The sequence below is a fragment of the Microtus ochrogaster genome, unplaced genomic scaffold, assembly GCF_000317375.1.
Source record: "Microtus ochrogaster isolate Prairie Vole_2 unplaced genomic scaffold, MicOch1.0 UNK14, whole genome shotgun sequence".
Lineage (NCBI taxonomy): Eukaryota > Metazoa > Chordata > Mammalia > Rodentia > Cricetidae > Microtus > Microtus ochrogaster.
This window is the reverse complement of record NW_004949112.1, coordinates 1,818,030-1,832,702: the sequence shown is the minus strand read 5'-3', so window position 1 is coordinate 1,832,702 and position 14,673 is coordinate 1,818,030. Positions and strand designations below refer to the sequence as shown.

At 56.4% G+C, this 14,673-nt stretch overlaps 5 protein-coding genes across 5 annotated transcripts in view; 4 read left to right on the top strand and 1 right to left on the bottom strand.

Moving 5' to 3' along the window:
- Nucleotides 1-1,868, top strand: part of Kcna7 (potassium voltage-gated channel subfamily A member 7) — a 3,981-nt gene extending 2,113 nt beyond the window's left edge. The window contains exon 2 of the mRNA XM_005366805.2: nucleotides 1,050-1,868. Coding sequence (XP_005366862.2) covers nucleotides 1,050-1,868 — 819 coding nt within the window. The remainder of the gene's footprint in view (nucleotides 1-1,049) is intronic.
- Nucleotides 1,869-5,304: 3,436 nt separating this feature from the next.
- On the top strand, nucleotides 5,305-8,688 carry Ntf4 (neurotrophin 4). Its single transcript, XM_005366804.3, has 3 exons — nucleotides 5,305-5,486; nucleotides 6,399-6,519; nucleotides 7,106-8,688. The coding sequence occupies exon 3, from the start codon at nucleotides 7,117-7,119 to the stop codon at nucleotides 7,741-7,743; it is 627 nt and encodes a 208-aa protein (XP_005366861.1). The 5' UTR covers nucleotides 5,305-5,486; nucleotides 6,399-6,519; nucleotides 7,106-7,116; the 3' UTR covers nucleotides 7,744-8,688.
- Nucleotides 8,689-8,778: 90 nt separating this feature from the next.
- On the top strand, nucleotides 8,779-12,202 carry LOC113458308. The gene is made up of 5 exons (XM_026789119.1): nucleotides 8,779-9,866; nucleotides 10,056-10,256; nucleotides 10,351-10,515; nucleotides 10,760-10,878; nucleotides 11,084-12,202. Exons 1-5 carry the CDS (start codon nucleotides 9,711-9,713, stop codon nucleotides 11,415-11,417), a joined length of 975 nt encoding a protein of 324 aa, XP_026644920.1. The 5' UTR covers nucleotides 8,779-9,710; the 3' UTR covers nucleotides 11,418-12,202.
- LOC101990380 (lutropin subunit beta) lies at nucleotides 11,997-12,879 on the top strand. The gene is made up of 3 exons (XM_013353618.2): nucleotides 11,997-12,011; nucleotides 12,202-12,393; nucleotides 12,599-12,879. Exons 1-3 carry the CDS (start codon nucleotides 11,997-11,999, stop codon nucleotides 12,839-12,841), a joined length of 450 nt encoding a protein of 149 aa, XP_013209072.1. The 3' UTR covers nucleotides 12,842-12,879.
- An 82-nt stretch (nucleotides 12,880-12,961) lies between these two features.
- Nucleotides 12,962-14,673, bottom strand: part of Ruvbl2 (RuvB like AAA ATPase 2) — a 14,186-nt gene continuing 12,474 nt past the window's right edge. The window contains exons 12-15 of the mRNA XM_005366803.3: nucleotides 13,803-13,922; nucleotides 13,442-13,571; nucleotides 13,155-13,269; nucleotides 12,962-13,062 (exon numbers count right to left, since the gene is read on the bottom strand). Coding sequence (XP_005366860.1) covers nucleotides 13,037-13,062; nucleotides 13,155-13,269; nucleotides 13,442-13,571; nucleotides 13,803-13,922 — 391 coding nt within the window. The 3' untranslated portion in view covers nucleotides 12,962-13,036. The remainder of the gene's footprint in view (nucleotides 13,063-13,154; nucleotides 13,270-13,441; nucleotides 13,572-13,802; nucleotides 13,923-14,673) is intronic.

The window sequence follows — 14,673 nt, the reverse complement described above, 5'->3', positions numbered from 1 at the left end:
AAATTTATTTATTATGTATACATATTGTGTCTGCGTGTATGCCTGCAGGCCAGAAGAGGGCACCAGACCTCATTACGGATGGTTGTAAGGCACTACGAGGTTGCTGGGAATTGAACTCAGGACCTTTGGAAGAGCAGGCAATCCATCTCTCCAGCCCACATTTTGGTTAAATTATTTAAAAATTTATAGATATGGAAAACCAAGTTATAAACAAGGTCTTATGTAGCCAGGGTGGCCTGGACTTGCTATATAGACCAAGAATGAACTTAAGCTCACAGAGATCCAACTGTCTCTGGCCTTCTGAGTGCTGGGCTTAAAGGTGTATAATGGCAATTGGCTGTTTCAATTTCTGATGTGCCGTGGTAGAATCCGGGACATTAGGCTGGCACTCTATCACCGATTCAGACTGTCACTGGGGGATGCTAGACAGGAGCTCTACCATCAAACCATACCACTGACCCCTCACTGGGGGATTCTAGTCAGGAACACTATCACTGAGCCACAGCCCTCACCCCTCACAGAGGGGTTCCAAGCAGGGGCTGTGTCAATGGACTACATCCCCCAACTCTCTTCCCATCTTCTTTTAGTTTCAAGGATTTTTGTACTCTACCTTTGTGTATGGGTATTTTGCATGCGTACATGCATGTCTGGTGCGGTGGATCCTCTAGAGCTGGAGTTACAGACAGTTGTGAGTGCTGGGAACTGAACCCAAGTCCTCTCGAGGAGCAGCCCTTGCTCTTAATGGCTGAGCCGCCTCTCCAGCTCCTCACTTTTCATTCTGAGACAGAATCTCACTAAGTTGCCCAGATCTGCCTTGAATTTACTTCTGCCTCAGTCTCCTGGTAAGAGACTTGTACCACCAGGCCCAGGACACACCTTTTGCCCGTATGCCTGAAGAACAGAAAGTCAGCCATCCAAAACAGTCCCTAGGGTCTTGGGTTGTATAGGACAGTGAGATCCCTGGGGAGCCTTGGGATCATGGCTACTGTCCTTTGATGTGGAAACAGTGACTAAGGTGTTGGCCCTAACCCTTTCTGTCCCCTCTGCAGTTCCTCTCTCGGCTGAATGGCTCCAGTCCCATGCCAGGAGCTCCTTCCCGCCTGCCCTTCAGTGATCCCTTCTTTGTGGTGGAGACCCTGTGTATCTGCTGGTTCTCCTTTGAGCTGCTGGTGCGTCTGGTGGCCTGCCCAAGCAAAGCCATATTTTTCAAGAATGTGATGAACCTTATTGACTTCGTGGCCATCCTGCCTTACTTTGTGGCCCTGGGCACCGAGCTAGCCCGGCAGCGCGGTGTGGGTCAGCCGGCTATGTCGCTGGCCATCCTAAGAGTCATCCGACTGGTGCGTGTTTTCCGTATCTTCAAGCTATCAAGGCATTCGAAGGGCCTGCAGATCTTGGGTCAGACGCTGCGGGCCTCTATGCGTGAGCTAGGTCTCCTCATCTTCTTCCTCTTCATTGGTGTCGTCCTCTTTTCCAGTGCAGTCTACTTTGCGGAAGTAGACCGGGTGGACACCCATTTTACCAGCATCCCAGAGTCCTTCTGGTGGGCAGTGGTCACCATGACCACAGTTGGCTATGGAGACATGGCACCCGTCACTGTGGGTGGCAAGATCGTGGGCTCTCTGTGTGCCATTGCAGGTGTGCTCACAATCTCTCTGCCGGTGCCAGTCATTGTGTCCAACTTCAGCTACTTTTACCACCGGGAGACAGAGGGCGAAGAGGCAGGACTGTACAGCCACGTGGACACACAGCCCTGCATCACACTGGAGGGCAAGGCTAACGGGGGGCTGGTGGACACTGAGGTGCCTGAACTCCTACCACCACCGCTCTGGCCCCCCGCTGGGAAACACATGGTGACCGAGGTGTGAGGGACAGCAGTGGGGTGGGAGGGAGGTGGGAAGGCAGGGCAGGTGCTGGGTTAAGGAACAGAGACCAGATGTGAAGTTATGTCACGTGGTAGTTCCTAGGGGGGGCCTTAAGTAGATGTGAATGGCCATAATTTGGGTTGAGTCCAGGGGTTCCCCATTGGCTGTGCAAATCTCCAGGGGACCCTATGGGTTGCACTGAAAGAGACTTGTCATAAGTTGTGGGTTTCCTGGGTCTGTGTGGGGGTCTCATTCGAGTGTATGATGAGCAGTTATGTGGCTTTGATTCCCTAGGGCCAAGCTGGCGCCACTGTTAGAGTGGTCACGTGACTGCGTGATCGTGCACAGAAGCTGTGTGAGGGTGCAAAGGAGATTGTAAGAGTATAAGAGTTAGAAGGAGGCAGAAACCCAGAGAGGAAGGGACAGAGGCCCCAAGCAATGGTTCTCTGTGCTGTATTACATGTGTTACGTGGCCAGAACCTGTTTGGGGCCATGCAAAGCTGGGACATCTGGAGATGTGTCACAGTGGGCGTCTCCTAATATACACACAGTTGAGTCTGACGACATCTTTGTTCTCAGGGGCCCATGCTGACTCGTGTCACTGTGAGTCCTGTGGGAGTGTATGTGAGGGCCATAGGACCATGGGGACCCAAGGGCTACAGTGCAGATGAAACTAAGTGTAAGGGAGCAAGCGTGGACACATGGGTGTATGTGGCCCGCTGAGCCAGCTTGTTCAGGGATATGCCCTGTAGAAGGATGTTTCGTCTCCCTGGGTGACATCCCCCCCCCCCCGCCCCCCCATCCACTCCCTCTCCCCCATCAGCCCGAAGAGCCATCAGGGCTCCCTAACCTGGGTGACATCTCCCCCCCCCGCCACCCCATCCATCTGGAGAGGCTCTGTGGGAAGTAGCAGTCAGTTTACCCTGCTCATTTGGGATCCAGGCCTAGGCTGCCCCAAGCTTTAGCACAGGGATTCAAAGACTGGAGTCACAAGGGAAGAAAACACAGAGAAGAAAGAGTAGGTGCTTGGACCAGACATGACGGGGGGACAGAGATCTAGAGAGGAGAGAAAGGAAGGGGGAGAGAGTAAGAAAGAGGAAGAGGAGAGGGGGAGAGGCCCAGAGAGAGAAAACCAAGAATGAAGGATTGGCACAACGTGGTGAATGTCCGACGTGCAGAAAGAAGGAGAGATGTACTGAAGAGGAGAGAGAGAGGAGAGAAAGAGAGAGCAGAAACCGTGGTAGCCTTGAGCCCAAGGGTCACCCTTTCTGTTCTCTGAGTCATAACAGACTTAAGCCATGGCGTCAGCACCCCTCACAGCCAAGGAAGGCCGCCACCACACTCCTGGAGGTGCTCTGTGTTTCCTAGGGCAGAAACCCAAGGCTGTGAAATGCTGTGGCTTCCCCCAAGGTCACCCAGCACGTCATGGGGCCAGAACTGGTGGCAGGTGGCCTGCCTGTGACACCCCCACAGCTTCTGGTGTGCAGGTATTGCTGGAGGTCACTGGTCCTGTGTCTTTTTGTTTTGTTTTGTTTTTTGAGACAGGGTCGGTACTTCTTTGTAGCTCTGGCTGTCCTGGAACTCACGCTGTAGACCAGGCTGGCTTTGAACTCACAGAGATCCTCCTGCCTCCGCTTCTGATGTGCTGGGATTAAAGGCATGTACCGCCATGCCTGGCAAGGCCCTGCATCACATAGAGGAGGAAGCTGATAGCAATGGGAACAGCATTACCCTAGGCTACAGAGAGACATTTTCAGAGTCTTCTGAGACTGAGGGGCATTTAGGAAGAGGAGAGCAGTTACAACACCAACAGAGTTCAAGTTATTTGACTGGCATTAATTTATTAAAACCTGTTCACTGGTGCCGAGTGTCAAGTTATTTTTGATAACGATGCCACCTGCTTCAGTCATATGAACTCTTGCTTAAGACCAGACGGTAAAGCATCTCAGGCGGGCTGCTGGGAGGATATGCCTCCTCGGAGCCATCAGACATGAGGGAAAAATGTGAGAAGGGCCCTCGTCATCACCAGACATCTTGCTATGCAAGAGAAAAGAGAGATGGGGAGAGGGCGTGATGGGGATGGACACCAGAGAATCTCAGGGTGGTCGCTTCTCGCTAACATAGACTCATATTCGTAGAAATGGAGACTGACCTGCATGCAAGGACCAAAGACAAGAGATGCAGAACACAGACTCCACCATGGGATACACAGAAGAGATGATGGGGCAGAGGAAGTGTGGAGAGAGGGCAGGTGCCAGGCAGAAGAGAAGACCTCAGAGAGCAAGAAGACAAGGGGAGGGAGTGGAGGGGAGGGAGAGAGGGGGAGAGGAAGAGGGGAAGAGGAGGAAGGAGAAAGGGAGGGAGAGAGAGACCAAGAAAAGAGACCGAATTTCCCTCTTCTTTCGAGACCCCTCCTTGACTCCCAGAGGAGCTGGGGTCTCTTGGTACGGATGGGCTGTGTTAGGGAAGGATGAGAGGCTCCAATGGTGACCCAAGGGACACCCAGGCTAGGAAGTGTCTCTTCCCACCTCCAGTAAACAACTGGAGTGGGCTCTGAGTCACCCTGGCTGGGATGGCAAGTTAGTTGAGGGGAAAGCCCTAATCGGGGGACACCCTTCCTGCCGCTTTGCCATGCTATATTTAGGTTGGGGGGATGGGTGCTGGGTGACCCCCCCCAAAGGCAAGTGTCAGCTTTCCTCCTAAATATAGCTTGGGGTAGGGGAGCCAGAGTCCCAGAGAGGGGTATGGGAGAGCAAAGGGCCCTGCCACCCAAGGGACCATCCTGCCGCAGTGACACCGTGCAGCCTGCCTTTCCTCCTGAGGTCCATCTCTTGGACTGTTCTCCTCCCTCTGGGGTCTGGCTTCTCTGACTGGGTTTTTGTCCCCTGTCTTCTCTTCCCTATGGGTCACAGTCGCTAGGCAAGTCACAGTTCTTAAAGCCTCACTCTAACTACCTTGAAGTTTTCTTATCTGCGCTAGGACTCCCTGGTTTCCAGCCAGGAAATTCCAGGATAGAGGACTATGTGGGGGAGCCCCGCAGTCTCTGTCTTTAGGCATTGGGCCTTATCACTGTACAAGCCCAGCTGGCTAATGTCTGGCAGGGAGATCCAGGAGGGGAGACAGGAGCAGAGGGTGGGAACCTGCACTAGACACCACAGCAATCCCAGGCCTGAGCGGAGGACTGCAGGGAAAGGATGGGGCCTAGACCTCTGTGTCTGAAGGACTGGAGTCTGCATCCTTGGCTCTGAGGGAGGAGGGCTGGAGTTGTGAACGCTGGGTCTGAACCCCTGTGTCTGAAGGACTGGGAGCCTGCACGCCTGGGTCTGAGGGAGGAGGGGCGGGGTCTAGACCCCAGTGTCTGATGGAGGAGGGCTACAGCCCAGACGCCTGGAACTGAAGTTGCCGAGGCCGGGCTTCCGAGGTGCCGGCTCTCGCGTGCTAGGCGGGATCCCCCGCCCCTCCTCCGCCGTCGGGCGCCGCCCCGCCTCCTCCCAGACCCAGGCCCTCCCAAGCGCAAACGGCGAGTTGCCGGCGAGCAGCGGGCGTCCGAGCTGCCAGCGAGCCGGAGGAGGAGCTGCGGCGGCGCCAAGGGCAGCCGGGGAGCAGAGAAGGGCGCCCCAGGTAGGAGCTCCGCGCCTCCCCTGCCAGATTCCGCCGTCCAGGTCGCCCGGCCCCCGGGTAGGGAGGGACGGGGGCGGGGCCGTCAGGGGCGGGGCTTGGCGAAGGAAACTGAGGCAGGACGGAAGTGTCCTAATAGTGGAGCTGATCCCCCTCCAGCTGAATCAGGGAGTAGGGATCCCCAGTCCAATTTTCCTGGATGGAGAAACAGGGAGTCCCTATTTATAAGCACCTTGGAGGAGGGACAGCAACCCCAGAACCTGTGGGGTCTGAGAGAGGAGGCGGCTGGAGTCCAAGAAATCTAGTCTGCAGCAGGAGGCATCTGGGGAACCAGGACACCCTCGCTGAGGGAGGATGGTTCTGGGGTCTTGGGCCCCTGGGTCAGAGGGAGGAGGCAGCGGGTACCCGCACTCGCTGTGTTGGTGTGGTCAACCTCTGCCCCCGTTCACACTCCACACTTCCCATTCCCCCACCTCGGAGCCTGGCCAGCCAGACACTCCAGGTATGCGCAGTCGGAGTCTTGGGCGGGCCCTGGCCTGTCCTGCGAGGAGCGAACATTCCAGGAAGCAGCCTCAGGGACCCAGAGCCCTGAGCGTGGGCCGGCAGGGACCCGGCTGTCCAGGCCAGCCCCCCCCCCCCCCCGCGCCGCACCTCCGGTGGAGGAATGGGAGGAGGGGATGTAATGGATGTAATGTCTTCCATTCGCCTCACCTGCCACTCCTTTCTCCCCCCCCCCCATCTGCTTCCCATCCCTCCAGAGCTGTCACCTGCACCGGGAAGGGGGCCTCTGGAGGTGGGCGGGGCCTCTATTCCAGGGTACCCTGGACTTTCAAAGATTCTGGAAAGGGTGGCTTTTTATGGGGGGTCGTGCCCTTCCCCCATCCGCCTATGTAACCAGCTTTGTTCCTCCCACAGGTGGTTGCCCCCTCCCTCTCCTGAGATGTCAGGGAGGAGACTACCTGTATCCTACACAGGGGCCCCACAGAGCCTGGGGGCCCCCAGTCCCAGAGTGAAGAGGTGGAGGTGCTGCTGACAGGTCTGGTATTCATTCACCTGCTGCTTTCCAGTCCCGGCGCAGCTTCTAGAACGTTCAAATCTCTCCATCTCCCTCGCAGCATTTCCCAGCACCTGGGTCGGTCCCACAGTCAAGGCCATGAAAGTGGCAGGACTCAGGGGTTCCTCCTGGTTATAGGACATGAGACCCAAATGGCACTGCTCAGAATCCAAATCTTACCCATGCCACTTGCTGGCTGTGTGACCGGATAGAAATAATTTCATTATTATTATTATTATTATTATTATTATTATTATTATTATTATTATTATTTTGTATAAGCCCTGGCTGGCATGGAACTCCCTGTGTAAACGGCCATCTTCCTGCCTCTGCCTCCCGGTGCTGAGGTGACAGGTGTGCATCACCACGCCCAGCTCGGCTTCTCACGCACATGAATTGAATAGTTATTAATCCGAAAGTTAAGCGTTCCCCAAGTAGAACACAGGGGACCCCTAAGGTCCTCCCACAGTGTGCCATGCTGACAGCCGTTCTGGAGGGAGGTAGGACCCTGGCTTCTATTACCCAGGTGTCTTCCTTCTCTAAGGACAGCCTCTTTCTCCATTTTCAGGTGTGCAAGCCATGCTCCCTAGGCACTCCTCCCTCATCCTTTTCCTCTTCCTACTCCCCAGCATCCCCATGGAGCCCCAATCCCCACCCTCCACCTTTCCCCCATTTCTGGCCGCTGAGTGGGACCTCCTGTCTCCCCGTGTGGCCCTGTCAAGGGGCGCCCCTTCTGGGCCCCCTCTCCTTTTCCTGCTGGAGGCTGGAGCCTATGGGGAGCCGGCAGGGGCCCCAGCCAACCGCAGCCGGCGTGGAGTGAGTGAGACTGCGCCCGCGAGCCGCCGGGGTGAGCTAGCCGTGTGCGATGCAGTGAGTGGCTGGGTGACGGACCGGCGGACGGCTGTGGACTTGCGTGGGCGCGAGGTGGAGGTGCTGGGCGAGGTGCCTGCAGCAGGTGGCAGTCCCCTGCGTCAGTACTTCTTCGAGACGCGCTGCAAGGCTGAAAGCGCTGAGGAAGGTGGCCCGGGTGTGGGCGGAGGAGGTTGTCGCGGTGTGGATCGGAGGCACTGGCTCTCAGAATGCAAGGCCAAGCAGTCCTATGTGCGGGCGTTGACTGCAGACTCACAGGGCCGCGTGGGCTGGCGCTGGATTCGGATCGACACAGCTTGCGTCTGTACGCTTCTCAGCCGAACAGGCCGGGCCTGAGGGCCCCAGCTTGAGGAAAAAGGAGCTGGATGCTAAAAGGACCTTAGAGGCAACCCGACTGCTCTACTGTGCCTTCTGATTGAGAACTGAAAAAAAACCAAATGCCATTTGCTAGCTCAATCTACGTGGAATGTTTGATGAAACCAAACAGTTTTAAGAGATGGGTAGAAGTTCTCCCGGAGGAACTTGACAATAATAATAATAGCCAATGTTTGCGATCTACTGTTTATTAGACCTAAGACATCACTCTGCTGACCATTCCAATACCAGAGGACCCTGGCCCACCCTGGCAAGAGGGAAAGGGCCATGAGAAAAAGTGATGTAGACAGGGCTGTGCCTCAGTTGGTAGGCTGTTTGCCTAACCGGCATCAGGTCCTCCGCTCTATCCTGAGTACCACATCATAGACAGTGGAGGGCATCTTTGATGCCAGCACTTGGAACTTTAAGGCCAGCCTTGTCTGCTGAGGAGTGGGGCTTCATCGTGATACATGCCTGTAATCCTAATATCTGAGAGGCTGCAGAGGACTGCCTCCGGTTCCAGGGCAGCCTGGGCTACACAGACTGGCAGAGGTGGGGAGGGGGCATGGGCCAGGTGGGCCCCAGAACCTGAGGATGCGGTCAGTGAAAGGCCTTGAAGCACCGGGAGCCTGACCTGGCCAAGGCTGACCCTACTCTTTTTTGTTTAGATTTTGGAGTCAGGGTCTCAGGCAGCTCAGGATGGCCTCGAACTTAGGAAGTGTTGAGCTTTGTATCTCCCACTCCCAGTTTATGCTGTGCTGGGGTTGGAACCCAAGACTTCATGCAAACCATCACTGGACCACACCCCCGACACACAGCATTTTTTTTTTCTTTTAATGTTCTGGGACAGGTTCTCATGAAGCTCAAACAGGCCTAGAACTAGAATATGTTGCTGAAAATGACCGTAATTTTTCTTTTAAAGCTTTTTGAGACAGGGTTTCTCTGTGTAGCTTTGGAACATGTCCTGGAACTCACTCTGTAGACCAGACTGGCTTTGAATTCACAGAGATCCTCCTGAGTGCTGGGATTAAAGGCGTGCACCACCACCGCCTAGCAAGAGTTCTTTGATTTTCTGTGTATTGAATGTTTCACCTTCATGTATGATGTACACCATGATGGTGTCAGAGAAGAGTATCTGGAGTTATAGCTGCTTGTGAGGCACCATGTGGGTGCTGGGAACTGAACCTGGCCGGGTCCTCTGCAAGAGCAAGTGCTCATATCTGATGATCCCACTCTCACCCCACCTTCATCTCCAGTGCTGGGACACCTGAGAGACGGGGTCTCTCCGTAGTAGACCAGGCTAGACTCAACAGCCTCAGTGTTGGAGCAACAGGCCTAGGGTGTATAAACATATTCTTTGGAGGCCAGCTTCTCCCAACCTGAGTGAGCCTGGACCACTAGCGGGGCAGAATCCGCCCCTGATGCTGAGGGTGGCCCTGTTCCCACCCTGTCAGTCTGACTTCCTGTCTCTTTTCTGTGGGTGGAGCCCCCTTTCTCTTCTAAGTGTTTCCCGGTGTTTCTTTCCCTCGGTCCCCCGCCCCCATACCCAGGTGGAAATTTTCAGCCACATGAAAGGCAGGCATGACTGGGGACGCTGGCCCTTCAGCCTTCACGGAAAGGAGCTGTCTGGAAACTGTTAGCCTGAGGCAGGCAGGCCTGGCAGTCGAGGAGGCAGCCCTTGGGCCAAGGGGCCCTGCAGGAAAGGGGCGTTGCCTGTCCCCCTCCCCTGACCTCCTGTTTCCTTTCCCCTCTTCTCTGGAGTCTCCACCCTTCTTCACGTATGTTTCTGTGCCTGTCTTCTTAGGGTCTTCTCCATCTTCTTTCAAAGTCCTGGTCTGGGTTCCCTGAACCCTCCCCAAGCCATTGGCTGGGCTCGGGGTGGGCGGGTTCTGTTACGAGGGGCAACGGCCACACCACAAGCCGCTTTGGCTTCTGAGAGGGTGAGAACCATGGCAGGCCGGACCCTAGCTCTGCGATATGGGTCCCCTTGGTCCCCCATTTCTGAAACTGAGGTTCCTGGAACCTGGCCCAGCTGGCATCTCACCAGCAGCGGGGTCGCCCACCACAGGATCCCACCAGCGCCCTTTCCTCCGCCCACTCTGCAGGTGAGAAGCCCCCGGGCGGAGGGTAAGACAAAAAGGGGGCAGTTGACAAACCTGTGTGCGGGGAGGAAAGAAAACTAGGGTTAGACTCTCTTAATGGAGGCGAGGCCTGGGAGCCTGCACACCAGGAGCTGGAGGAAGGAAAGGGGAAGGCTCCTCGGGTCTTTTGGCTGAACCATGCACTTTCCCCAGTCTACGGTCCTGGCACCCCTGCCCGCAGCCATGAAGCACGACCCGCACATCTGGGCTTTTGACGAAGTCATCAGCAGATGGGAAACCACCTCGGGCTCGGCATACACGGCCAAGACTCACGGTGGGCCCTGTGCTCAGCCCAAGGCCGCAGAGCATGAGGACCCTGGGCGGCCAGTAGGGATCAAGTCTTTGGCCGAGAAGGTAGGGTTCTGGAGCCTTGCAGTTTGTGGGATGGAGAGCTGGACACTGGAGTCCCTGCTTCCTCATCTTTAGCCTTTGGATCGCCTTCTTGTAGCTAAGAAGCCATCAGGGTTTGGGCGTCCCCCTGAACACAAAATACCAGATCAGCGAGATGAAGGCACAGTACACGGGCTGTCCAGGTCTGGACCAGAGTGCCCCTCTCTTTGCGGAGCCCCAACCCCTGGAGCTCGCTGACCACCACTGCGGGGGCCCTTCCCAGGTAGAGTGGGTTTGGGCACGGCGGGAAGGAGCCTGGGCTGCCCAGTGAGTTAGGGTCTAGACAATCTCTGGGCTGGAGGAAGCTTGCATTTGAGGGTGTAGCTAAAAGGCTTGGGTTAGCCTGAACTCTGGGGATGAAGCCTGGAGGGAGGTTCAATTTTGCTTCTGAGGCTGTGGGGTGCTGCAATGAACTAAGCTGAGGGCTTTAATAGGGTAACCCAATAGCTTTTCTCAATCCTCCTCAGGCCCTCATCCCTTGGACAAAGAACCCAGAGCTGGCTGGCCAGCCCTTTACAGCGAGCAAGATGGGTGTCCTGGACCACCTCCAGCCCTATCTAACAACCTCTGCACGTGACTTCTCAAGGTGAGCCTCTGCTCCTCAGGTTCTAGTATAGGCACAGCCCCCCAGCAGTTCCACCTGCAAAGACAGGGACCTCAATACTGACCCAAGATGAGCTCTTTCAGCTCAGGATCCAGAGGCTCCTCCAAGGTAGCAAGAGCAATCTCCAGGCCCTGGAATCTGAACTCTGCTGCGCCTGGGTCGGCTCACTTGCTGTCCCCTCCCCCAGGAAAGAGCTGCCTGGATATCCTGGCCAGAAAACTATGACTTGCTGGAGCTGTCTGAAGAAGCCACAGGCTTTCAGTCATGGTGGTCCACCGAGGGAACGGCTAGCCCGTGCACGCCCAGTACCACCAGCTGTGCCATACCTGGGGGCCCTGCCTTTGGCCCAGGAGTCCTACGGGCCCTCAGTGCACCCGCTCCGCAGGCTGGACCGCTTTTGCCCACTAGAGGCACCCTGGGGAGGCCCCCACCAGAAGCCAGTGTCTGGCATCTACAGTGTGCCCAAGGCCTACTGCACCGAGAACTCCCGCTATGGGAGTGCCAGGGCAGAGCTGGTGTGAGCATGTGGACCTCACCCACAGGCAGACATACACTCCAGCATCGGATTTGTGGGTGGGTTGGCCATACCCCACGCTTGCAGAAAAGCCTCCTCCATGCGGAGCTTAGTAATCAAGGAGTTTTACAGCTGAAATCACACCCACGTCTGGATCCATGCATCCTGATTAGGGAGTCGGGTGAGGGGCGGTTGCTCCACTTCTGGTTGGAAGTGTCTGGGTATAGTAAATTTGGAGGCCCACTTGGGGCAGGAGGAACCTAATGCTGAAGCTGTTCCTTTTTATAAGGCTGCACCGAGGGACCCAGCCAGCAGCCTGCAGAGTTCACCTTTTTCTCCTCCTGTGATGGGGGTGAAGGGCCCAAGGGTCCTTCCTGCACTCCCAACATTGGCTAGGCTCAGACATCTGGGGTGAGTGTGAGGCCAATCACTGATGGTCCCTCACTTCCCTGACCTTGTCTGTCTCTCGCCCCCGAAGAGATTAGTGTCTAGGTTACCCAAGCCTACAGTCGCCACTTGGTGGCCTTGCCACCCCCACAACCCACAGGTATAAAGTTAGGTGACCGAGGTAGGGAAGGCATCAAGAATGGAGAGGCTCCAGGTAAGAGTATAGGGCCCTGGGCATCTCCCAATCCCACCAGATGGACAGTCCTGTGACCTGTGGGGGGCGGGAGTGTCCTGACTTGTGGACTCCAAGAAGGACAGAAACGGAATTGATGGCAGGTCCTGAAGGCCAGGATCAATACAATACTGAGTGGGTCCAGAGCCTGGGGTGGCTAACCCAGGGCTAGACTGAGCCACTGGCTGTGTCCCAGGGGCTGTTGCTGTGGCTGCTGCTGAGCCCGAGTGCAGTGTGGGCCTCCAGGGGCCCCCTGAGGCCAGTGTGCCGGCCTATCAACGCAACCCTGGCTGCAGAGAAGGAGGCCTGCCCCGTCTGCATCACCTTCACCACCAGCATCTGTGCCGGCTACTGTCCCAGCATGGTGAGCTCACCAAATGGGCTGGGACCTCACTTCTCTCACAAAGTACCACCCCCTCAGCTAGACCCAAGACGGGTGGTGGCAGTGGGGCAAAAGGGGATGGCACCTGGACAAGGGGTCACAGCTACTGTGGGGGTTTGCAAAATCAGGTGGACACTGAGTCCGGTCAGTACGGGAGCATTCATGACTCTTTTCTCCGGGGCTCTAGGAGCGAGTAGTAAAGGTCAACCTGCAGCCTGCACACCAGACCGTGTGCACCTACCAGGAGCACCGCTTCGCGTCTGTGCGCCTGCCTGGCTGCCCACCTGGTGTGGACCCCGTGGTCTCCTTCCCTGTGGCCCTCAGCTGCCGCTGTGGGCCCTGCCGTCTCAGTAGCTCTGACTGTGGGGGTCCCAAGGCTCAACCTTTGGCCTGTGACCTCCCCCAGCTCCCTGGCCTCCTCCTCCTCTGAGGCCCACCCCCTCACTTCTCTATCTCAAGGAGCTGGCAAGTGTTCCAATCACCCTCCCAATAAAGGCTTTACAACTGCACGTGGGTGTCCATGGGCTTTGAGGACACACAGCAGGGCTCCAGTTTCCAACCATTTTATACAAAGTCAGTGCCAGAATCTGTAGAAACGAGGTGGGCGGGGCTGGGCGGAGCCAGCTCAGGAGGTGTCCATTGTTTCGCCTTCTGTGGAGAAGGGGAGCCAAGCAGGAGTGAGCTCCAGGATGCTCCCATGTAGCCCCCTCCCACAGTGGCAGCAGCCCGGGTGGGCTACTCACTGAGCTCGTTGAAGAGGAAGGCATCTTGGTATTCCTTCATGTACTGTGTGGAGCGGGATTCATCCAGGAAGAGGGAGTATACGCGTTTGATGTCATCCACCTGCACTTCTGTGCCCTGGGGACAGATGGGCTGTGTCAGCATGGGGTCATGGGTCCAAGCCCCCTTCCCCCACAGCCTTTTCCTCTAAGATCGCTGTGGTTCTTAGTCCCCACTGAATACCCATGTGCCATGGCCCATGGGCTACCCCAGGGCCATCCCTTTAGTCCACGCTAACGTGCTGGCTTACCTTTCTTTTCCGGCACACCAGGCTGGCCGCTGTGATGAGCTGGATAGCGTAGCGCAGGGAGGTCTCCAGCCCAATGCGGGTCAGAACTGTGTAGGCATCCTCGCTCATCTCCACATCCTCCTCCTCACAGCTGTGGGCAGGCAGGCCTCAGCCAGGCAGAATGGCAGATCCACTCTGCCCATCCCCAGAGCACCCCACCCATGCCCAGAGCACCCATGACACAGGCCTCAGAACCGCAGAGGCACCATCCCAGGGTGCTTCCCACTGGTAGGATGCCACACTGGTGTCCCAGATACAGAGGCCTGGGCGCATCCCTCCCATCCAATCTCAGTGTCCCCATAAAGGGGCCGCGGTGGCCCACCGGATGCGCAGAATCTGCTTGGTATCCTTCTCACTGTAGGGGGACGTTGAGACAATGAGCAGGCGGTCTAGCAGGTCAATCGGGATGCCATGAGGACTCTGGTAGCTGGTGCCTCGGATCCTGGGGGTCAGGGAGCACAGTTAATGGATGTTCTGGGAAGCCATGCTGGCCATCACAGCCCTCTTGGGGAGCTGAATAACTATGTGAGCACAGGCTCTCATCACCTATGAGCAAGGCCTCCCCAGCGGTGCTAGTAGCTGTCCTGTCCCCTGCTGCACAGGAAATTCTTGGTGGGAAATGGGACCCATACATAACAAATCGTTCCATTCACAGGTAGCTTAGCCACAACTACAATGCTGTTATCGGGAAGTGGTTCAGGACAGCTGCCAGCTTCCAACCTACCATCCCTGCACTTTCCAGACTAGGGGAGAGGTTGACACAGGGACTAGGGATTGCAGGTGAACATCAGGTGACAAAGGGGTTGAACCCTCCTTCAGCCAGCGCAGACCTCAGGACTGGCTCCCCTGTGCCCTGCTCTAAAGCGGCCTTGGGAAAGTCTAGGCTACTGTGAAGCGGGAGAGCAGAGCAGAGTGGAGTGGAGCAGGCGAGGCTGTCAGCCACGGCCTCTGCCCTCCTCACAGCCACATCAAACTCCAGTTCCAGGGCTATCTTGTGGCATCTGTGGGGATCACATGCATGCGCACATATACAGAGACACACAATAAAAATAGATCAGAGAAGAAAAAGGGGTTGAGGAGATGGTTAACAGAGTGTTCCTGAGCTGGGCGATGGTGGCGCACGCCTTTAATCCCAGCACTCGGGAGGCAGAGGCAGGCGGATCTCTGTGAGTTCGAGACCAGCCTGGTCTACA